We start from the raw sequence: 23,486 nt of genomic DNA on the forward strand, positions 1-23,486 counted from the left end.
GGTCAACAGAAGTCTCTGTCACCTGAGGTAAAGGAAGAGAGCAGTGTGGACTGAGATGATGGTGTGGTCAACAGAAGTCTCTGTCACCTGAGGTAAAGAAAGAGAGCAGTGTGGACTGAGATGATGGTGTGGTCAACAGAAGTCTGTCACCTGAGGTAAAGAAAGAGAGCAGTGTGGACTGAGATGATGGTGTGGTCAACAGAAGTCTGTCACCTGAGGTAAAGGAAGAGAGCAGTGTGGACTGAGATGATGGTGTGGTCAAGAGAAGTCTCTGTCACCTGAGGTAAAGGAAGAGAGCAGTGTGGACTGAGATGATCGTGTGGTCAGCAGAAGTTTGTCACCTGAGGTAAAGAAAGAGAGCAGCGTGGACTGAGATGATCGTGTGATCAACAGAAGTCTCTGTCACCTGAGGTAAAGAAAGAGAGCAGTGTGGACTGAGATGATGGTGTGGTCAACAGAAGTTTGTCACCTGAGGTAAAGGAAGAGAGCAGTGTGGACTGAGATGATCGTGTGGTCAACAGAAGTCTCTGTCACCTGAGGTAAAGGAAGAGAGCAGTGTGGACTGAGATGATCGTGTCATCAACAGAAGTCTCTGTCACCTGAGGTAAAGGAAGAGAGCAGTGTGGACTGAGATGATGGTGTGGTCAACAGAAGTCTCTGTCACCTGAGGTAAAGGAAGAGAGCAGTGTGGACTGAGATGATCGTGTGGTCAACAGAAGTCTCTGTCACCTGAGGTAAAGGAAGAGAGCAGCGTGGACTGAGATGATCGTGTGGTCAACAGAAGTCTCTGTCACCTGAGGTAAAGGAAGAGAGCAGTGTGGACTGAGATGATGGTGTGGTCAACAGAAGTCTCTGTCACCTATGAACCATCCAGATCCCTGAGATCTTCAGGCACTGGTCTACTAATTGTCCCGAGGACCAAATCAAAACATGGTGAAGCCGCGTTCTCCCACTATGCCTCTCATAACTGGAACAAACTCCCTGAACACATTAGATCTGCCCCTACTCTGCCTATTTTTAAATCCAAGCTAAAGACCTTTATGTTTACTCTTGCTTTTAACTGCTACTAAACTACTGCCTCTCTCGGCCTGTAATTTAAAAAAAAGATTCCTGTACATTTCCAACAAATGGACTGTGCATGTAATAATAATACTGAAGAATGCCTTGTAACTTATTTAAAACAGAAATAATGTTTCATGTTTGTTAATTTGAGTATATATTTTAACTAAAACTGTCGGCTGTGTTTTTTATGTGTTTTTTATATGTGCATTGCTTTGCTGCTTGTTTTTTCGATTATTTTTTTGTAAAGCACCTTGAATTGTCTTTGTGTATGAAAGGTGCTATATAAATAAAATTTGACTTGACTTGACTTGACTTGAGGTAAAGGAAGAGAGCAACGTGGACTGAGATGATCGTGTGGTCAACAGAAGGGCTTCTGTTGCTAAACAGCTGCTGACTTGAACATCCTCAAGTTTGGTAATACTTTGTACTTCAATGATTTTGGTTTTATTGCAGTGTGGGATTTTCTGTCGACGTCCAATTTGCCGATGCCTTCCTGCTCTCATGCCCGACTGCCGATACCGATGTATCCCACATCTTTTTATTTATTTATGTATTAATTTATTTTTTCTGCCTGATTTCGGGGAGCATCGGGTTTCTCCTGGTGCGGAATTGGCGCGTGTCGTGCCTGATTTTGTGTGAACCTAAGTTGTGCTTCAACTTAGGTTAAGTAAGTCATGCTGGCGTGCACACCCTCACACCGGGGATTACTGGCATCGAATAGCTAGTCAACCATGGAACATGTGGGCGTAATTGGGGCATCATTGTTCCGTCGTATCGGCAGGGATGTTTCCCTGTGCATCCCTAATTAATCATACATCGATGATTATTGTACTGTAACGTGGGGCGGGAGGGGAGGGCATTGGACGCCACATGGGTGGGAGGGAGGGATGAACTTATTTTGATTTATTTTGATTTGCTCCTAGGTGGGATTATATGATTCTTTGTGTCTGTCATTGCGATGTCTGTTGCTTTTCTTCTTCTTAAAAAAAAAAAAGATAACAAAAAAAGAAGCATTTGTGTGGACTCCTGCCTCTTCATACCCTGGGAGAGAAGCTCCAGGTCTTGGGGCTCTTGGAGCTGTAGGTCGCCCTCACCGTGTGGATGTTACTCAACACCTGCAACACAAACACAGTCCCTTCACTATCAGGCAGAACGTCCAAACAACATCAGCTAGAACTAGAATGACCGCACCGCAGATATATGCCTCCGCCAAACAAGTGAGCAGTCGACATCCATGTCTGTCCAGACTTGGACTTTTGAGTCAAATGTGAAGAAATTCCGTCAAGGCGTTACTGAGCTATGGCGTTAACGAGCTCGAAAATGGCGTTCGTGAGTTCACAGTGACCTTGACCTTTGAGGACCAATATGTAATCAGTTCATCCTTGAGTTAAAGTGATGTTTGAGGCAAATGTGATTAAATTAATTCTGAGATATCGCGTTAACAAGCTCAAAAATGGCATTCGTGACAGAGACAGTGACCTTCAACTTCAACCTTTGACCACCAAAAGGTAATCAGTTCATCCTTGATTCAAAGTGGACGTTTGAGCCAAATTTGATGAAATTCCGTCAAGGCGTCCTGAGATATCGTGTTAAGGAACATTGGAGGGACGTACAGACGGGCAACCTGAAACCATAATGCCTCCGGCTCGGCTAACGCTGCCGGAGCCATAATAAAAATGTAGGCCTGCCTGCGACTAATGATTATTATCAATTAATTACTGTTTCAATTAATCGATTAATCATTTAGTCTACAAAAAAAAAAAAAAAACATCACAAAAGAGCCCAAAAGTGACTATTCAAATAATCGTTTCAATCACACAACTGAACACAGTTGAACCTTTAGGTTTAAATGAGGAATTAAACCCCACCTGTTTCCTATAGTTTCATATTGGTATATAAAGTAATGCCCATTTCTTTTGCTTTTTCTTTTAAAAAATGAGGCTTATATTTGTCTATTTTTTCTAATTATGTTTTAATGAATTAAGAATTGGTGGTTGTTTTCTCATGTTTCTCAAGTTATGATGGGTAGGTTTTTTATTGTTGTAGACCTTAATTAACTTTTATTTGTGCATTGTTAATTGGAGCTTACACTGACTGACATGTTTCTCCTCCTTTTAACTCCAGGTGGAAACCCCGCTGTCCTGCACATATTGGTCCCTCCCATCACTCCCTATCCCTCTCCCATCCCTAGAATAAAATGTTACTTTGTTGATGGCATTTATGGGGGTTTTATTATTATTGTGATTAGCCTACTGTTATTTACATATAACTGTAAATTTGTCTTTATTGAAAATGTATTGTGATTCCTGTAGAATATAACTCGTAAATGAATTATCATTTCTGTCAATCAAGCTTGTTCTCACCTCCCTCCCTCTCCAGCCTGGACTGGATTGGCTCTGATTGGAGGGAGGTAATAAATATGAAAAAAAATGCTCATTGTTCTGCAACTCTGATGAAGACGCATGGTGTCGAAACGTTAGTCTTTCAATAAAAAAGTTTTATAAAAGGATCCGTGTGCTCCAGTGGCCTACTTTGGTTTTTGGACCTAAAGTGTTTTCTTTCAAGTTTATATTCAGTTTACTGTCATAGAAGACTAAAGACACCAGAGAATATTCACATTTAAGAAGCTGGAACGAGAGAATCTTAGTTGAAAAAAAATCGTAAAATGTCTGAACGATTAATCGATTATGAAAATCGTTAGCGATTCATTTTTTGTCGATTGACGAATCGATTCATCAATTAATAATTGCAGCTCTGATTCAGCCAACTTTACTTTGCAGGGACCTGGGTAAGGAAATGGCTTCATGACAGACTAAAGCGTACATTTATCTCCACGATTGTCCGTGCGGCCAAGTGATGTCACAGCATCAGACACGTCCCTTCAGGAGGCTTCTGTGTGGTGAGTTTTCACCTGGCCGTGCACATCCCAAATCTTCTAACTACGCGGCTGGGCGGCAAAGTGGAGTTTTCAAAAATAACGGTCACTTCTGCAAGTAGAAAACCGCACGGATTATAAAAGCTCAAAACGTTTTCTCGTCAGGATTCCGTGTCTCTCATTTCCATGCGACAGTTCATATGTCAATTATTTTTCCCCACCTCCCTCTCTTCCGTCTGGCCCCTGTCCCTCCCACACTCTCCCTCCCTCCCCTCTGTTTCCATAGATCCCTGATCGATGTGTTAATTGTTACTTGTATCTGTTGCCTGTTGTTATCTTGTTTTCTATGTACTCATACTGTGTCAGCGTCTTTGGGTCACTGAAAAGCGCTTTATAAATTAAATGAATTATTATTATGATAATGATGATTATTATTATTATTATTATTATTATGATTATTATTATGTCTAGCAGAATTCACACTTTAGCCCCACCTGAGTTCCATCGAAGGCACAGAGGCGAATGTGTCTGCTGAGGACCTGAACTCCAACACCAGGAGTGGGAATCCTCCTGCAGCTCCACAGGGTGAAACAAACACTCGTCCTGACCTGACGAGAACGAACCTACAGGAGAGGAGAGAGGAGGAGAGGAGAGGAGAAGAGAACAGAGGAGAGGAGAAGGGAAGAGAGGAGAGTAGAAGAGAGGAGAGGAGAGGAGAAGGGAAGAGAGGAGAGGAGAAGAGAGGCGAGGAGAGGAGAGGAGAGGAGAAGGGAAGAGAGGAGAGGAGAGGAGAGGAGAGGAGAGGAGAGAGGAGAAGAGAGGAGAGGAGAGGAGAGAGGAGAAGAGAAGAGAGGAGAAGAGAGGAGAGGAAAAGGGAAGAGAGGAGAGGAGAAGAGAGGAGAGGAGAAGAGATGAGAAGGGAAGAGAGGTGAGGGGAGGAGGGGATAGGAGGAGAGGAGAGGAAAGGAGAGGAGAGGGGTGAGGAGAAGAGAAGAGAGGAGAGGAGAGGAGAAGAGAAGAGAGGAGAACAGAGGAGAGGAGAGGAGAAGAGAACAGAGGAGAGAAGAAGGGAAGAGAGGAGAGGAGAAGAGAGGAGAGGAGAAGGGAAGGGAAGAGAGGAGAGGAGAAGAGAGTAGAAGAGAGGCGAGGAGAGGAGAGGAGAAGGGAAGAGAGGAGAGGAGAGGAGAGAGGAGAGGAGAGGAGAGAGAAGAGAGGAGAGTAGAGGAGAAGGGAAGAGAGGAGAGGAGAAGAGAGGAGAAGGGAAGAGAGGAGAAGAGATGAGAAGGGAAGAGAGGAGAGGGGAGGAGGGATAGGAGGAGAGGAAAGGAAAGGAGAGGAGAGGGGTGAGGAGAGAGGAGAGTTGAGAGGAGTGCAGAGGACAGAAGAGGAGAGGAAACAGAAGCATTAATTAATGACTAGAGGCTTTTAGCCTGGTAAACTGAAATTTCATTCTACCAGACCGTCTGGCCTCAAGCCCTGCGAGGGCTTTCTGCAGAAACTGCAAAGCGTACGAGCCAATCAGCGTCCAGCCTCGTAGTTGATATCGTAACCGGCCAATCAGGAACGCTGCTGGAAAAACAGTAATGGCTGCCTTCGTGCCTGTCCGCCTCGAGTAGTAATGTCAACATTCAACAATAACAACAATTAAACAAGTACAGGAGTTTACATCAGCTGGGTTTCTCGGCGGAAAAGATGGTTTTCCCGTTCTCTGAAATGTGAGTTGACGTGACCGGCTGGTTTACCAGGCTAAGAGGCTTTTCCCTGGTCCATTAAAACACACAGACAAACAAATACCAATTCTCTCAGGCTGATGACTAATAAGACTCTGAGACAGACGGCTGATACTTTGGCTTTCCGATGTAGAGCGGACGTCTGCACCAACACTTCCACTTCCATCGTTGTTTCCAGTCTGACAATGTCTCAAATGCAGTTATCTGTTTAGAGAGATGAGCCACAATGACGTCGACCTAAAACACCTACAAAAAGTATCGATCAATCAACTCCAACTCAATTCTCTCAGAGGAAGTCTTGGTGCACCTGTGTTACTTCCTGCCTTTTAGACACAAAATGGCTGCTGTGAAAAAGGCCTATTCTCTCAGAGGAAGTCTTGGTTCGGACAACCGACATACCGGTCGTCTGGCCCAGACTTGTATTAGTCGTCAGACTGAGAGACTGAGGTACCCAGATTGCACACATACAGACAAACACACTGTCTCACCTTGCCAGTGTCTGGGTCCAGGAAGAGGTCTCTAAAGGAGAGCTGTGATTGGCTGAGCTCAGGCTGAAGGTAATGACTTCCTCTGTACGTCAGCCCTACAGAAGAAATGTTTATATCAGTTAGTAAAACAAAACAAATGATGGTCTCTGATGGTCAAGAATCCCACTTGAACTTTTACTCATGCTTCTCTGCACCCACACCAAAGAGCACCTGTTTCAGTGATTTGACCAAGGACCCACGCAGCGCTTCCTCATCCCTTCTCTCAATTAAAAATGGTCTTTTACAGCAAGGTTTATTTTGCACAAATTCATAAAAAAAAAGATTCTCATGTTGTAATAATAAAAGAAGAAATGCCTCTTAATGTGTTGTAATTTTTTCGCTGTGGTATTGAAAATGGTATCAAGTATCGATATTTTCTTGGGTATTGATATCAAAGCTGAAATTCTAGTATCGTGACAACCCTATATAACATCAACTACATTTGACCAGTTAACTGCATGCTGCTTGATAAAAAGAAAAAGAAAAAAGGCAGCAGATTCCACCTGCTAGTTTGTTCCAATGCAAATTGACTGCAGGCGCACTTATTGTTTATTGTTTATTTCAGATCCCCATTAGTCACTGCCTCAGCAGCGACTATTCTTCCTGTGGTCAAACACATCAGTTACAGTACAATTAAAAAGTAAAAAAAAGTACACCAATAAAGTACTCAATACACATGCATACATACATCCACATCCATACATCCAGCCACATACATACATACATACATACATACATAGGCTACAGTGTATACATACATACATACATACATACATACATACATACACACACACACACACACACACACACACACACACACACATACACACACACACACACACACACATATAACAAAAACAAAAGCAACAATTATCCTAGACGAGATGTTGCAACTCTTCTATTATATGGCTCTGGCGTTAGCTAATGATCACATGAGTGGGGGAAAGGGTCAGTATCATCCATCTGCAGCGCCGGAGCACCATCACCCCGCCCACCGTGTACGTTCTCAGACCCGCTGGATGTGTACACGTACAGACCAGAGTACGTTTCTAGACTCCTTCAAAAATAAAAGCCTGGATATTTTTCTTTTTAAATCAGCGTTCTGTAGGTATATGATATTCTATTATGCTTGTGTGCATTAGTCTTTCGGATGATTGAATATTTGTATGATTCATGACCTTTTCGTTGATCTCGCTGGTTAATTGGCTAGCTATGCTACTAGCTAGCCAGCAACTACCCCCGCTATGAGCTCCATGGTCAGCCTCTGAGACCCAGGACAGCCCCCTCACCCCACCCACCCTCCAGCCCGCTTCTACCCCGACTTAGAGGCCCCTTCTCCAGGGGAGACCACCTCCGGGAGGCACCCACCTTCCATGAAGCTGCCCAACCGCATACCCAGTATTAAGCACCCCTCCTCCCCAGGCTACACACAGACCCCCGCCCCGCCAGGACCTTGTCCTCCAGCGACCTACGTTACCAACTTGCTGGACCTTGCTGGCTCAGTGGCTCACACTTTACGGACTTTGCTATCTAGCTATAGCTAACATCAGTGTTTGGCTGCTGCAGTGCTCGCCTGCCTCGCTCGCACTGCTTTTATTTTTGAAGGAGTAGGTCTAGAAAGTATCCGGTCTGTACGCGTACACTTCCAGTCTGTATGTGTACACTTCCAGTCTGTATGTGTACACTTCCAGTCTGTATGTGTACACTTCCAGTCTGTATGTGTACACTTCCAGTCTGTATGTGTACACTTCCGGTCTGTATGTGTACACTTCCAGTCTGTATGTGTACACTTCCAGTCTGTATGTGTACACTTCCAGTCTGTATGTGTACACTTCCGGTCTGTATGTGTACACTTCCAGTCTGTATGTGTACACTTCCAGTCTGTATGTGTACACTTCCAGTCTGTATGTGTACACTTCTGGTCTGTATGTGTACACTTCTGGTCTGTATGTGTACACTTCCGGTCTGTATGTGTACACTTCCAGTCTGTATGTGTACACTTCCGGTCTGTATGTGTACACTTCCGGTCTGTATGTGTACACTTCCAGTCTGTATGTGTACACTTCCAGTCTGTATGTGTACACTTCCAGTCTGTATGTGTACACTTCCAGTCTGTATGTGTACACTTCCGGTCTGTATGTGTACACTTCCAGTCTGTATGTGTACACTTCCGGTCTGTATGCGTACACTTCCGGTCTGTATGTGTACACTTCCAGTCTGTATGTGTACACTTCCAGTCTGTATGTGTACACTTCCAGTCTGTATGTGTACACTTCCGGTCTGTATGTGTACACTTCCGGTCTGTATGCGTACACTTCCAGTCTGTATGTGTACACTTCCAGTCTGTATGCGTACAGTTCCAGTCTGTATGTGTACACTTCCAGTCTGTATGTGTACACTTCCAGTCTGTATGCGTACACTTCCGGTCTGTATGCGTACACTTCCGGTCTGTATGCGTACACTTCCAGTCTGTATGTGTACACTTCCGGTCTGTATACGTACGCGTCCGGTCTGTATGTGTACACTTCCGGTCTGTATGTGTACACTTCCGGTCTGTATGTGTACACTTCCGGTCTGTATGTGTACACTTCCGGTCTGTATGTGTACACTTCCGGTCTGTATACGTCAGTGGGCAAGTGAACTAGGGAATGTATGAAGCCAGTTCTGGAATTCCATTAATTCGAAAAGTCCGCAGGGGGGCGCACGTCAGGTCCGGAAGTGACGACACGTACATTGGCTCCAATGTAAAAATGAGCCGACTTCTCTCTCGTTCTGTGTCTTAAATAAACATTTTCCGAATGAGCTTATGGTCTGAATAAACAATTTCAAGTCTTTTTCATGCTCTCCTGGGCTCCGTTTTCTAAATTATGGTCCCATTTCGAGTAAAAGAGCCGATAAAAATTATAACTTTGGGGGCGGGATTTTCTTTGACACCAGCCACAGGAAACCAGATGATTCCAACCAGTTGCCAAGGGGGACCGCCTTCCATTCCGAAACACCACCATTCCGACACCCCCCCACTCAGAAACACCCCCATTCCGAAACCCCCCCACTCCGAAATTGAAATTGATTTAACCCCCCCACTCCGAAACCCCCCCACTCCGAAATAGATTTTCAACTCCATATTTCTCAGAGTTTCCTGCATTCCTGCAGCTTGAAATAAACGTTTCAACTCGTTTTTTTATGTCACTTCATATAATTTCGCTATAGCAGCAAACACGAGCCTGCTGCATTCAGATACAGGAATGTGATTGTGAACGTTGGATACATCCTAAAATCAGCTGTGGATCACAGACATTGGTGAGAAATAGCCTTTATTTAGATGTCGGCTGCCACGGACTTTTTTTTTTTTTTTTACAGTGTGACTATTTTAATAGATAATATGTATTTCTGATTGAATAAAAACTACATCAAATTGATTGTGACTACGATGGAGTTTTAGGGCCATGCATGTTGAAAAATAAAAATTAAAGAGGGATTTTTTTTTCCAATGACAGGAGGGGAAAAAAATAGTTTCCATTTCAAGAATAAAGTCGAAATGTTGAGAATAAAGTCGAAATTTCGTGAATAAAGTTGAAATACTGTAACGAGAATACAATTGAAATGTATCATTGCCCCTGGAGCAATATCTCCAAAGACCAGACAGGCTGGTCTATTTGGATTCCCAGGGGCACAAGTTAACATGTCTTAAGACCAGAGAGGCTAAAAGTCTATGACTGGGCCTAGAGACACCCAGGCCAGCCACCATACCCAGGCTAAGAGCCCCTTTGCCAGCCCCAGACACCCAGGGAAGCCACCCCCACCTCCAGGCTGCCAACAAACTGAAAAATCAAAACAAGTTAGGAGAGCACCGCCCACAGTGTAGCCTACTACTGTACATATCCCATTCTCCGACTCAGTCAGTGGTAGGCTATATCCTGAGTTTCTGAAGTGTTGCAACTACTGTATATTGATGCAATGCCATGTGTATTTAACTTAAAGGCCGGCTTTACCGTGGGGAATATGAATATATATTAATTCTTAAAAAATCTTAAATTTCGAATCCGTTGAAATTTTTGAAATTGCTTGTTCACAGCCAGAGAAAAAAATAATAATAAAAAATAATAATAATAATAAAAAAAAAAAATTGGGCCAGGTGACGCGTTTCGCGTCATCTGGGCCAAGTCCGCCTTGCAATTTGGAGGCTTTTTTTTTTTTTTTTCTCTGGCTGTGAACAAGCAATTTCAAAAATTTCAACGGATTCGAAATTTAAGATTTTTTAAGAATTAATATATATTCATATTCCCCACGGTAAAGCCGGCCTTTAAATTGCCATAATCTTGAGATTGATCATTCACAGATGATCTTGTACAACCAAATGCAAACGTCGGGCCGTGCGTTGTGCAATATGAAGACATTTGGATTCAGGTGTGTCCAAACGCATCCGCCGCCCGTGCATACAGCATAAATTATTCTTATTGCCGTTATTAAGGAGAGGAGTTGATTTGCCACTTAAGGAATGGTAAGTAGGCTATGATCACATGTGGTCTCAAACACCAAGTGCTTTCGTAGGCTATACTTACATTTTTCTTCCATAAAAGCAAATATTATTCCCATGTTGCAAAGTGAGCTATAGGTCTATATGAGGAATTCTAGCCATTCAATAGAGGCCTATATCAAAATTGTGCTGACGGGCAGATACAGGCTTTCATCTTGCTGCGCACCTGTGTGGAGCTGCCTGCCGACTCCATATCCAAGTGTGTCTCCAACTTGCAATGCACAATCCTAGCCTGTGTAATATGAATAGGCCTCTGCTCCTCAATTCTTAATCAATTTATTTTGTTGCCTATAGCCTAATTTCCGGATTGCCGTCGCGTTAAATTCGGCTGTGTCAACCACGCTTATAACCAGCAGATCAAAACGCGACAATGCTCACTGCAGGCCAAGCGCATGGCTTGTTGAGATGAGTGCACTGCCGACAAACCTTTCTCAGATGATACTGTTAATATGTCAACACAGAAGTTAAAATAAAGTGTTGGAATATTTGTAATAAAATCAGAACAAACTAATTTTCGTTTTTAAATCAAGTTGTGTGTTGTTTCTGCAATGTCAGGCTATTTGATGCAGACATCACGGCATTTTGAAATAATGGACATCTCGTTAACAATGGCTATATTTCTCTTAAACATAAAATAGGCTAAATAAGGCACACACAAAAACTAACCTACCTTTTTTTATTTATAGCTGCCAGCCATATTTACAGTAGGCTATATGATTATCGGTAGGCCTATAGCCTATTTAAAATTCATATTTGAAAGGTTGAATCCTCCATCGTTTCAGGGGGCACGGGTCAGACAGCCATGTCTACATTAGCTTACCTATTTGATGGGTCGGCACTTTGTTATGTATGTTCATATTACGCATGGGTTTTCACTGCTTTTTCGCGCATTGCAAGTTGGAGAGACACTTGGATTTGAGTCGGCAGGTAGCTCCACGTGAGCCAGCAAGCATTGTTCATTTTAAATTAGTTTTAATTCGATTTTGGGCCTTGATTATGCCACTCTATAGGCCCGCATATCAATTGATGAAAGGAGTGCCGGCAAGTGTTAGCCTATAAACTATAACTCCTTTGATGTCCAACACGCAGTGCACAGCGAGATGAAAGCCTGCATCTGCCCATCACCAGCACAATTTTGATATATAGGCCTATTGAAATGCTAGAATTAAATGTTCACACATCTCCATCTATTAAATAAGCGAATATTATTTTGTGATGTGTAGGCTAGCCTATAGGCTACGTGACGAATGAATGAATTTGCAATTAGGAAGTGCAGATGCACAGTGCGCCTCTCGTCACCTCACAACAACATGGCAATAACATTTGCTTTTATGGAAGAAAAAGGTAAGAAATAGCGTATTGTGTTAGTTAGCCTCAATCTCGAGATTATGGCAATTTAAACGAATTAAATCCATCAAGAATTGAAGAGAGGAATTGGAAACATGCGGATGTTGGCTGCCAATCTATATGCACCATGCAGTCGCAATATGATTATTTATTTATTTATTTTCAGAGTGTTTATTCTAATTCATTTCATCTGATAATATGTATAGGCCTAAAACGGTAGGAAATTCATTGTGTTTATAGGTGTTGCCCCCATGCACGTGAGTCTAATTTATTATAGAGTTAATATAATGTAGGCTATAGTCTACTTAACTTTTCAATAAAAATAAAAATAAATAGCTTAAACATATGCCTTATGTTATTTAGCCTAGCTGTTTTCAGGGGAGCTGTGTGGACAAAGGGAAGGATTATAGATAGAACACTCAATTAACATATTCTGCCTGTTTTCTGGAAAACGACCTAGTGAAGACTTTCCACTCTGCTGGTCTAAATACCAGGTGTGGTCTTGCGCATTCCTGGCTCGCAGTTTTCTGCAGGTCACGGTGCACAGAGATATCTCTACAATCACTAAACATTGTTCATTTATGTTGTCTTGCCACACAGTTTGTTAAGTTTGTCAAATGCGTAATCGGAGAGCGCAAGGATCTGTTCCACAGCAGCATATTCAACTGATTATTTATATCTCCTGACACGCCGACAGGATCTAATCATAAATTATGTTTTCTACACATCTAAAGGTGAGCTGTTACACACGCCCACATTCATAGGCTACCGTGAAAGGTGTTTGAAAAAAAATAATTGTAACTTTGAGTCAAATGCTCACAGTTGAATAAGGTTCATTCAGTCATATATTAGCAAGATGAGGACGTTCTTATTTGTGAATGCCAGTCGGGTTGAACTGATTTTGTTTTATGAAAATCTGAGGAAATTTAGCTTCCCCATTCCCGATGGTCTAACATGCATATGCATATTTTCAATAAAAAACAATGAGTTGAACGTTAATTTCAAGCTTTTGTAATTGGCTGCAGCTTATTTCCGAATCGATTGCGGCTGGAGAGCTGGCTGCAGTGTTTGAGGCAGGAAACTCGGAGAAATATGGACTTGAAAATCAATTTCGGAGTGGGGGGGTTTCGAAATGGAGAGGATGTCCCCATTCGGAATAGCGGTGCCTTTAAAAAAAATGGGAACCCCCTCCATTACGAAGAATGGAGGTCGATCTTCGGAATGGGGGGGTTTCGAAAAGGCAGGGTGTAACCGTTGCCAAGGCAGGCTAGCTAGCTAGCTAGCAACGTAGCCAGATATTAAAAGTAAAATAACAGAAACAGCGTTACCCTTATGATATTTTAATGATGTTAGTAGACACACGTAACAGTATAGATCCCCGTGATGAGGTATGTTGATCAAAAGAACACCTAAAACGCTATATCAAAATCGGGTTTTAGTGGACGGGCAGCTCTGAAGTTGGGGCTTCAGAGCTGATCTGCGGCTAGCTAGCTAGCAACGTAGCAACAGTATAGAGCCCCCGAGGTCTGTTGATCAAAAGAACACCTAACGCTATATCGTTATGTAATGTGACTTGTGACATGATCACCACATTTCAATAAATATAACGTTTTTGCACATTTGAATGCTGCTGGTCGTTTGTGTAACGCTGTATATATTGGACATTTAAAGCTGATACACAATTGTGTTGAGGTAATTCCGCAAAGCTCAGTTAAAAATATAACGTGTAACACCAATGGAAGGATGGGTAGCATTAGCTAACGTCATCCAGGCTATAAACGTAAGGCTGTTATGAAACGCTGATTCCGACGTTACAATAATATGACATAATATGAGCCAGTTGTTATGTAATGTGACTTGTGACATGATCACCACATTTCAATAAATATAACGTTTTTGCACATTTGAATGCTGCTGGTCGTTTGTGTAACGCTGTATATATTGGACATTTAAAGCTGATACACAATTGTGTTGAGGTAATTCCGCAAAGCTCAGTTAAAAATATAACGTGTAACACCAATGGAAGGATGGGTAGCATTAGCTAACGTCATCCAGGCTGTAAGGCTGTTATGAAACGCTGATTCAGACGTTACAATAATATGACATAATATGAGCCAGTTAGCCTAGCTAGAGAGAGTAATTTCAGACCACCAGATATCACCATATTTCATTTCAATATTAAAGCATTCGTTGATTGAAGCAGACTCAGACTGCTGGTCGGTTAAGTTTCTCCGTCGTCCTGTCCTCTGGTCCAATCTTCGGTTTGTGTTCACTCGACATCAACAATCTTATACATGATAATATACAACAAGGCTATCTTTGTTGACAATGTTTATTGACAAAAGCATTAAAACAAGCAAATATAACAATATTCTCCGGTCACTGGCAGATACTAGCTACAATTGTTCAAAGCAAATCTCTCATGTCAGCATTTGGCTTGTGTGTTATTGCAATTTCCTATGTTGAAACAACTGATCAGCAGTAACGTGTATAGTTTAGCGTTAATCTCAGGAGAACAGAATATTATAGCTTTGATCTTCACAAATCATGATCCTCTGTTGTGTGTCCCATCTGGTACTGGACAGCAGCTACCCCTGGAAGAAACGAATTAGACACTGTTAATCACTGTATAACGTTAACGTTTGCTTACCCAACACTACGTGCGATTGGTAAATACTGTAAATGCAGAGGTGGATAAACTATCCAGAGGAGTTGAACCCCCAGCTTGTTCCCCCTCATCTAACGTTAGCTAGATAACGCTATAGCTGGTAGATCATATGAGTATGCTTTGAGTCTGCCTCATCTCAAAGAGGTAACCTAGGTAAACAGAACTGCGTTTGTTTTCTGTCTACGTCCGAATCTGTGCAGCATGCAATACTGTTTAACGTTGTATAACGTTAACTTATGCTACTCTAGTCTAACGTCCTCCTGTAATGACAAATGGACATGTAGCTAGCGTTAATGTCATGCTATGCAATTAGCGTTACGTTAGAAAATAAGATTACCTCGATTTTGTGGAAGATGCAAGCGGCAGGCTGGTGACGCCGCGCGAGGTCTGGAGGAAATAATACTCTGGTTTTTCTTCGGGCTATTGTATTCACTGTGACAGCAATGGAGCAAGGCTAGCAATAGCAACTAACGTTAGCAACATTTGTTAGCCAAGCTAACGGCTAGCAGGGAAAATAACATGAACAAGATGGATGCCGTGGCGGAGGAAACCCTCCCCCGAGTCCCGTCCACGCTCACGCCCTTTCCTGTTTTCCCGGCTCCAGGTTTGAACAGATTTCCCACAATGCAACAGGAAAATCCATTCATCCAATCAAACGAAATCAAACAATATCGGGAAGTGAGCTTCATTTTGCCGTGTCAAAAACATATAGCTCAGTTGGTCCATATATTGTACTGTCCATGGTATACGTACACTTCCGGTCTGTATACGTACACTTAGTAGTAGTAGTACTTTATTGGCATATAGCAGTCCGTAGGCTGAATTAATTACCAATTTACAGGTTAAAAAGCAGACATCGACACAAGTTAAAAATTCAAAACAGCACATAACTAAAATGGGACTTCAGGCATAGACAAGAGCAAACTAAATCAACAGGACATGTTATGGGATAATATGTTGGTTCAGGAGTCTAGTCAGATATGGTATGGGAGAGTTCTGATGGCGGCGTGTTTTTGTGAGGGGATTGTTCAGTTTATGACAGTTCCGGGTTATACGGCCAGAGATCTGCAGACGTGTTGGGGGTAGCCAGTTGGCGAATTGGGAGGTTTGGAGGTTTTGGGCAAATGACAGACAGATCTGCTCACGTCGGGAAGCCAGGTCAGTGAGCCCTAGCTTTAACAGGGCGGTTGAGTAGTGGTCATAGTTGGGGCCGAGGATGATGCGACAGGCCCTCTTCTGTACCCGCTCCAATTGGGATGAAAGAGCTTGTGTGATGCCAGCATTCCAGATGGGGGCAGCATACTCCAGTAAAGGTCGTACATATCCAAGGTATATGGTTAGAAGGTCATCAGTGGAGACAGAAAAACGCCTGAGGCGCTTCAAGAAGAACAATTTCCTATTTGCATTTGATGTTATGGCACACACTTCCAGTCTGTATGTGTACACTTCCAGTCTGTATGTGTACACTTCCAGTCTGTATGTGTACACTTCCAGTCTGTATGTGTACACTTCCAGTCTGTATGTGTACACTTCCAGTCTGTATGTGTACACTTCCAGTCTGTATGTGTACACTTCCAGTCTGTATGTGTACACTTCCAGTCTGTATGTGTACACTTCCAGTCTGTATGTGTACACTTCCAGTCTGTATGTGTACACTTCCAGTCTGTATGTGTACACTTCCAGTCTGTATGTGTACACTTCCAGTCTGTATGTGTACACTTCCAGTCTGTATGTGTACACTTCCGGTCTGTATACGTACACTTCCAGTCTGTATGTGTACACTTCCAGTAGGGGTGTCACGGTACACAAAAGTCACGGTTCGGTACGTACCTCGGTTTTGGGGTCACGGTTCGGTACGAATACGGCACGGTACGAAAACGGGGGAAAAAAACAACAAATCCCAAATTCTGTTTTTTTCCCTTTGAATATGTCTGAATTCTGCTTTTTACGCTATTTTTACCATCAGAAATAGTGTCTAATATGTGGGAATGAATAAATGTCCACTATTTAATAAGATCTAGGCAATCCACACAAAAAGGTTTTACTCTAGAGCAGTGATTTTCAAAGTGTGGGGTGCGCCTCCCTCTCAGATGTCTGTATTCCAGCTGTTTGACAGGGCAAAGGCATTTCCCCCCACTTTAAATCTTTATTGTACACAAGTTTGTAAACAGAGCGCATGTGTGGAGTAGCCTAATACTCCCACCAACCCCTCCCCCTGTTGTATTTGTTTTATGTAGCATTTGCGTTTGATGTAAGCACTAATTTGGAATCCTATCGAAAAGCGGCCACTAGGCGGCAGTATTTCTTTAGTCAACGTCAAAATACCTACATGTTAAGTAGAAGAAGAATAAAACGGCAGAAGAAGAAAAACTTCTAAACCCTGTTGAAAGATACCCCCACTGTCTGACAGACAACGGGGCGGGTTTCACTTTCCCAGTAAGTACGGGAAAGAACCCTGTCAGCGCCTTAACGTTATTGGATGTGAGTTTTGTTTAGCATAATATGATTACGTTCGGTCATCTAATGGATTATTGGAACATGACAAGGAGTCGCTCTTCCTTGCTTGTCTGCATCCGCAGATGTCTGGTTGAGTCTGCTTGACCGCATCACTCATCCCACGCGATGTAAGTTGCTTGTTTACAAGTTAACAGCTTTGTCAGTGTTATGTAACGTTTAGCCGCAACGCACAGCTATAAAGGACTTTGTCGCGGCTACGTAACGTTACATTGGCAAGCTTACCTCGTTGGCTTGATGTTGACAGAATTTGCAAAACAGCTTATCGCCACAAAACGTCCCATTCTGTGAACGCGGATTTCTATGGCCCTTGTGTTGTTTTGGTGTGTCTTCTTCTGTGGCGTTTAATTCAATTCAATTCAATGCCGTTCAAACAGCGTTTAGGTGCTTCTGGATTTGACGTATTCGTCGTGTCGTTTCACATACCGTGAAACGACGTACCGTGAGGCATGTACCGTAAACTCACGGGACGAATACATGTACCGTGACACCCCTAACTTCTAGTCTGTATGTGTACACTTCCAGTCTGTATATACGTACACTTCCGGTCTGTACGCGTACAGACCGGATACTTTCTAGACCTACTCCTTCAAAAATAAAAGCAGTCAGTGCGAGCGAGGCAGGCGAGCACTGCAGCGGCCAAACACTGATGTTAGCACGCAAGCTAACGTTTGATAGCTCCCGGGGGACGGCTGGCTGTCTGTACCCCGGGAGCAGTGCTTAAGTGTGGGCCACTGGGCCAGCAAGGTCCAGCCAGTGGGTAACGTAGGTCCCTGGAGGACAAGGTCCTGGCGGGGCGGGGGTCTGTGCGTAGCCTGGGGAGGGGTGCTAATAGTGGGTAAGCAGTTGGGCAGATTCATGGAAGGTGGGTGGCGTGAGGGGGCTGTCCTGGGTCTCAGAGGCCGACCGTGGAGCTCATACGGGCAGTGGCGGGCAGTGGTGGCCCAATGGTTAGAGAAGCGAGCTTGTGACCGGAAGGTCGTCGGTTCAATCCCCGGGACCGGCAGGATAGACTCTGGTTGTACTGGTCAGCTTCCAGGTATGAATGTGTGTGTGAATGTGAACAGGGCACTCCTGAAAAAGAGAGCATTGCTCTCAGTGAGACTCCCCCTGTATAAATAAAGGTTAAAAAAAAATACTAGCGTGGGTAGGACGAGTTGCTAGCTAACGTTAGCTAGTAGCATAGCTAGCCGATTAACTAGCCAGATCAACCCCGGGAATGTGATCAATGTTGGGGGGAATTGTCTGTCAACATCGGGCATGAATCATGCAAACATTCAATCATCCTAAAGACACTAATGCACACAAGCATAGAATATCATAATACCTACGCCGATTTGAAAAGAAAAATATCAAGTCTTTTATTTTTTTAAGGAGTAGGTCTGTGGTCTGAACACGTACACTTCCGGCGGGAGAACGTACACGGTGGGCGGGGCGAGATGCAGATGGATGTATCTGGAAAGGGGGGGTTCACCGTGACGTAACGCTGAATCAAATCGCCGATTTTGGAGGCCCCAAAAAAAGGAGGTTTGAACCCCTAGAGGGCACTCTCACTGCCTGAAAATGACACAGTGTACCAGGTAGAATTCTAACAGTTTAGTCTCAAATGTAGAGATTTTTCCTTCACACACCACCTCAAAAGCCATAATACAGTTGAAAGCTGAAAAAAATTTGTTTTAGGGGTTAGTCCTCCTTGAAGTGTGTGTGTGTGTGTGTGTGTGTGTGTGTGTGTGTGTGTGTGTGTGTGTGTGTGTGTGTGTGTGTGTGTGTGTGTGTGTGTGTACTAACCTTCCTCCTCCAGCAGTTTATTAAGAGTTGATGGTCTGAATCCTGAAGGGATCGCACCCATGGCAGAGAGCACATCAGTCGTATCAATCTGTCCATCACAATCACACACACACACACACACACACACACACACACAGTGAAAACAATAAGAATTCTCAATGCAGTGCAGAACACTTGGTGCGTGGAGAGCGTCTCACCTCAGTCAGAGCCTTCCTGACAGTAGACCAGTTGGAATGGGAAGCAGTGCTGTTAGAGAGCAGAGAGGAATGGAAGCACTGACATTATTCAGAGAAAGCATCATTAAAACAACATCATCATCAATTTCAATCTAAATTAATTCCGTATTTTGATCACTTTTTGTTTCCTCCCAGTTTTCTCCCCAGTTGTACTCGGCCAATTCCACCTGTCTAAGTTGTCCCCGTCGTTGCTGCACCTCCTCTGCTGACCTGGGGCAAGTTGTAGACTAGTACATGCTTCCTCTGATACATGTGCAGTCGCTAGCTGCTTCTTTACACCGGACAGCGAGGTGTTTCACCGGCAGGATGTAGCAAATGGAGGGATCATGCTATTCCACCCCAACGACCAAAGGAGGCGCTAGTGCAGCAACCAGGACACGTACCCATATCTGGCTTCCCACCCGCAGACACGGCCAATTGTGCATGTATGGACATCCGACCAAGGCAACACGGGGCACGACAGTAGATCCTGTGTGTTTCTTATGTGTATTAGGGGTGGGCGATATGAAGATCTTAGATCGTTCACGATCAGAATGGCTCCACGATCTGCCTTTCCAGACAGATCGTTAGAATCGCACTACATGCAGTGCACATTCTATCTGTTGCATTTCTATGTCTGAAAGATGCTTCCAAAGTTTTCCTCCCCTCCCCCTTTTCACTTTGCAAAGCAGGACGACAACACGGAGGGGCAGTTAGTTTGAGAGAGACACACACACACACACACACACACTTAACCAGGGCTTGCCTTGACACGAAGAACCTCCCGTCATCCCGGGGACGTTAAAAATAGCGTCAGGGACGGTGAAAATTAATTTGGGGACGGAGCCGGACGATAGCCTAAGTAAACACACGCTCTGCTGGTTATGAACAGCGTTAAAAATGACATGCCACACACACACGCACACTAAACAGACATGCGGGCACTGGCAGAGAGACAAACAGGCAGATAGAGCGGAACTCATCGCGCAAAAAGTGTCTGAATCTCGGCTGCTCTTTGTGATAGTTTGAGTTTCATTTGCTTCAGTCGGAATTTGTCAGTTATTTTAAATGCGAGGACGCATTGCTCCTAATCTGCCCTCATCCTGCTGCCTCGTATTCTCAGGAGAGCGCGTTTCTGCTCCACCTTCTCTTTCCTTCCCCCCTGCCTCTCTCTCACTGCTCAACGCTGTGTGTGTGTGTGTGTGTGTGTGTGTGTGTGTGTGTGTGTGTGTGTGTGTGTGTGTGTGCTGAGCCACATGTCTCTGCTCTGTCCGTCAGTCTCTCTCTGTCTGTTAGTCTCTCTCTCTCTCCATTAAATTAGCAAATTGACAATTGACAAATGACAATCACGCAACTCAATCGCAGATAGCCAATATATTCGTACCATCGCCCAACCCAAAATAACAGTGAACCAAGAGATAGATAGATAGAGTGTTTGCATGCTTGTGAACATTATTTTTTAGCACATGAATTATTGGAAACTCAGCGTAAATGAACGACATGAAAATATTTATAAAACAAATTGTATTTTAAATTTCCATGAGTTGTCTAGGTTTCTCATGGCCGTACGAACCCTGAAATTAGTTTGGTTGTACTTGTACTGTTCAGTAACTTGCAAAATAGTCTTAAAAACCAATATGAAAAAGAATTGTGATAAGATCGTGGATCGTGATCCTGCCTGAATAAATCGTGATATGATATTTTTGCCATATTGCCCACCCCTAATTCCACCCCAATGACCAAAGGAGGCGCTAGTGCAGCAACCAGGACACGTACCCTTATCCGGCTTCCCACCCGCATACACGGCCAATTGTGCATGTATGGACATCCGACCAAGGCAACACAGGGCGTGAACCTGCGACCCTCGTGTTGGTGCTGTATTTTTTATAACTAATATAGTCCTGGGATCCTTTCATTTGACCGCATCACTCAGAATAATCTGAAGGACAAAACTGGTCTAAGAACCTCTGGAAACAACACAGTCAAACCAAATCTCAGCAGATTCCAGTTTTTAAAACGGAGAACCTCACCTCCGTTTGTCTTGGTCCTCAGCCATGTCTTCACCATCCTGCTCCTCCTCTTCCTCGTCTGACTCCTCATCATCATTATCATCATCATCATCTTCATCTTCATCATTGTTGACACCAGAACCACTCTGAAATGTTTTGGTACAGTGAGCGGTTTTAATCATCTAAGCCAGCGGTTCACAACCTTTCCCCACTCATGGCCCACTTGAAAATCTCAAAAATGTTCTCAGCCCACATTCAACTGTAAACAGTATGGAGGCCAAATAATGTGTTCTCAGCCCACATTCAACTGTAAACAGTATGGAGGCCAGATAATGTGTTCTCAGCCCACATTCAACTGTAAACAGTATGGGGGCCAAATAATGTGTTCTCAGCCCACATTCAACTGTAAACAGTATGGAGGCCAGATAATGTGTTCTCAGCCCACATTCAACTGTAAACAGTATGGAGGCCAAATAATGTGTTCTCAGCCCACATTCAACTGTAAACAGTATGGAGGCCAGATAATGTGTTCTCAGCCCACATTCAACTGTAAACAGTATGGAGGCCAGATAATGTGTTCTCAGCCCACATTCAACTGTAAACAGTATGGAGGCCAAATAATGTGTTCTCAGCCCACATTCAACTGTAAACAGTATGGGGGCCAAATCATGTGTTCTCAGCCCACATTCAACTGTAAACAGTATGGAGGCCAAATCATGTGTTCTCAGCCCACATTCAACTGTAAACAATATGGGGGCCAAATAATGTGTTCTCAGCCCACATTCAACTGTAAACAGTATGGAGGCCAAATAATGTGTTCTCAGCCCACATTCAACTGTAAACAGTATGGAGGCCAAATCATGTGTTCTCAGCCCACATTCAACTGTAAACAGTTGAAGACCTCTTAGACACAAAGTTCACAAAAGTACTAATAGAATGTGTGCTTTCTCTGTCTAAAAGAGTTAGTTTGTAGAGTTAGTAGTTATGTAGATATTAGCCGTTGAGTACAGCATGGTTTCAGCGTCTGAGAGTGAAAGCTGAGATAATCGCAGTTTTGTGAAATTCAATCAAACAGGCAGAACAGTCACTTTAACCATTTATTTTTGGCATCAGTGAGAGATCAGACATCTAAACAATATAGTTCTGAACGCCCTCTCCTTCAAACTCCTCCCTCCGTGGGCGTGTCTGGTGGCTTTCAGCCTGCGTTTGTCACAAGCGAGTGTTCTGCTGCTGCTGCTGCTGCTGCGAGTTTGAGCAGCCTCCCTCCCTGGCAGCGAGTGTGGATAGAGCTCACTTGTTTCTTGGGTTTGAGAGCTTTGATGAAGCTTTGTGCGATTCTAGGCTTTATGCTGCGTGTTTCAAACTGTGTTTTCCACCCAGTCTATTTTTGGAATCCCCCACCGCCAGCTCCCAGCGCGATAATGCGCGAAAGTGAAAGCGTTTTCGCCAATCCATTTTACAGTAGAGAATGGTTTCCTCGCGCGTTACCCTACAGTTTTGGCTCTGCTTTTCCTAGTGTGGAGAGCACTGTCGCCACTTAGTGGGTCCGTGGAATGGGTTGTACACGTTCGCTGACTCCAATATTTTTATAGGAGACGTGGGGAGCGTTGATCCACGTCCCACCGTCAAAAAAAAAAAAATCGTGTGAACGCAGTGAACGTGTTAACTCATTCATGGCCAGTTTAGGACTGCCAATATTTAGCACAGGCCAAAGATTTTCATAATTGTTGGTCATCTTTCAAGACCCACAGTAAATTATCTATTAGCACCAAAGTGATTTGCAATACCTCAAAATGAAGATGTACGTCTCTGGGTTCACCAGAAAAAAAAAAGTGAGCTTTTAGCATGTTCTGTACTCTTACTTATAGCCATTTATATACACCCTGTTTTCACCAAAAAGGTCTCTCTGAGAAGAGAAACAGCAGAAAAGGCCATTTTTGTAAAAGACACAATCTCAGGCAGAACTCGCTCTCAATTCTTTTATTTTGAACTGTATTGACATCAGACATATAAATATTATTCGTTATGACACAAATGACAAAAAAAATATATATATATATATATATATATATATACATGAAGTGCTTTTTTTACATTCAACAATACAGTTTACTCAGTGTGAGTGAGTGTGAATGTGTGTGTGTGTGCGCGGGGCCCATGTGTGTCTCTTTACATTACATTACATTTCGTCATTTAGCAGACCTAAATGACCGT

The 23,486-nt window shown here is 43.4% G+C and overlaps 1 protein-coding gene across 1 annotated transcript in view; it reads right to left on the bottom strand.

Moving 5' to 3' along the window:
* Positions 1–23,486, bottom strand: part of LOC310789456 (nephrocystin-1-like) — a gene marked incomplete at its 3' end in the record, with an annotated part of 55,112 nt that overhangs the window by 20,187 nt on the left and 11,439 nt on the right. The window contains exons 7-12 of the mRNA XM_083651099.1: positions 21,294–21,418; positions 19,246–19,294; positions 19,049–19,136; positions 6,156–6,250; positions 4,432–4,560; positions 2,103–2,177 (exon numbers count right to left, since the gene is read on the bottom strand). Of these exons, the coding sequence (XP_083507225.1) occupies positions 2,103–2,177; positions 4,432–4,560; positions 6,156–6,250; positions 19,049–19,136; positions 19,246–19,294; positions 21,294–21,418 (561 nt within the window). The remainder of the gene's footprint in view (positions 1–2,102; positions 2,178–4,431; positions 4,561–6,155; positions 6,251–19,048; positions 19,137–19,245; positions 19,295–21,293; positions 21,419–23,486) is intronic.

This window comes from Poromitra crassiceps, assembly GCF_964638095.1.
Source record: "Poromitra crassiceps genome assembly, chromosome: 14".
In the NCBI taxonomy this organism is placed as follows: Eukaryota; Metazoa; Chordata; class Actinopteri; order Beryciformes; family Melamphaidae; genus Poromitra; species Poromitra crassiceps.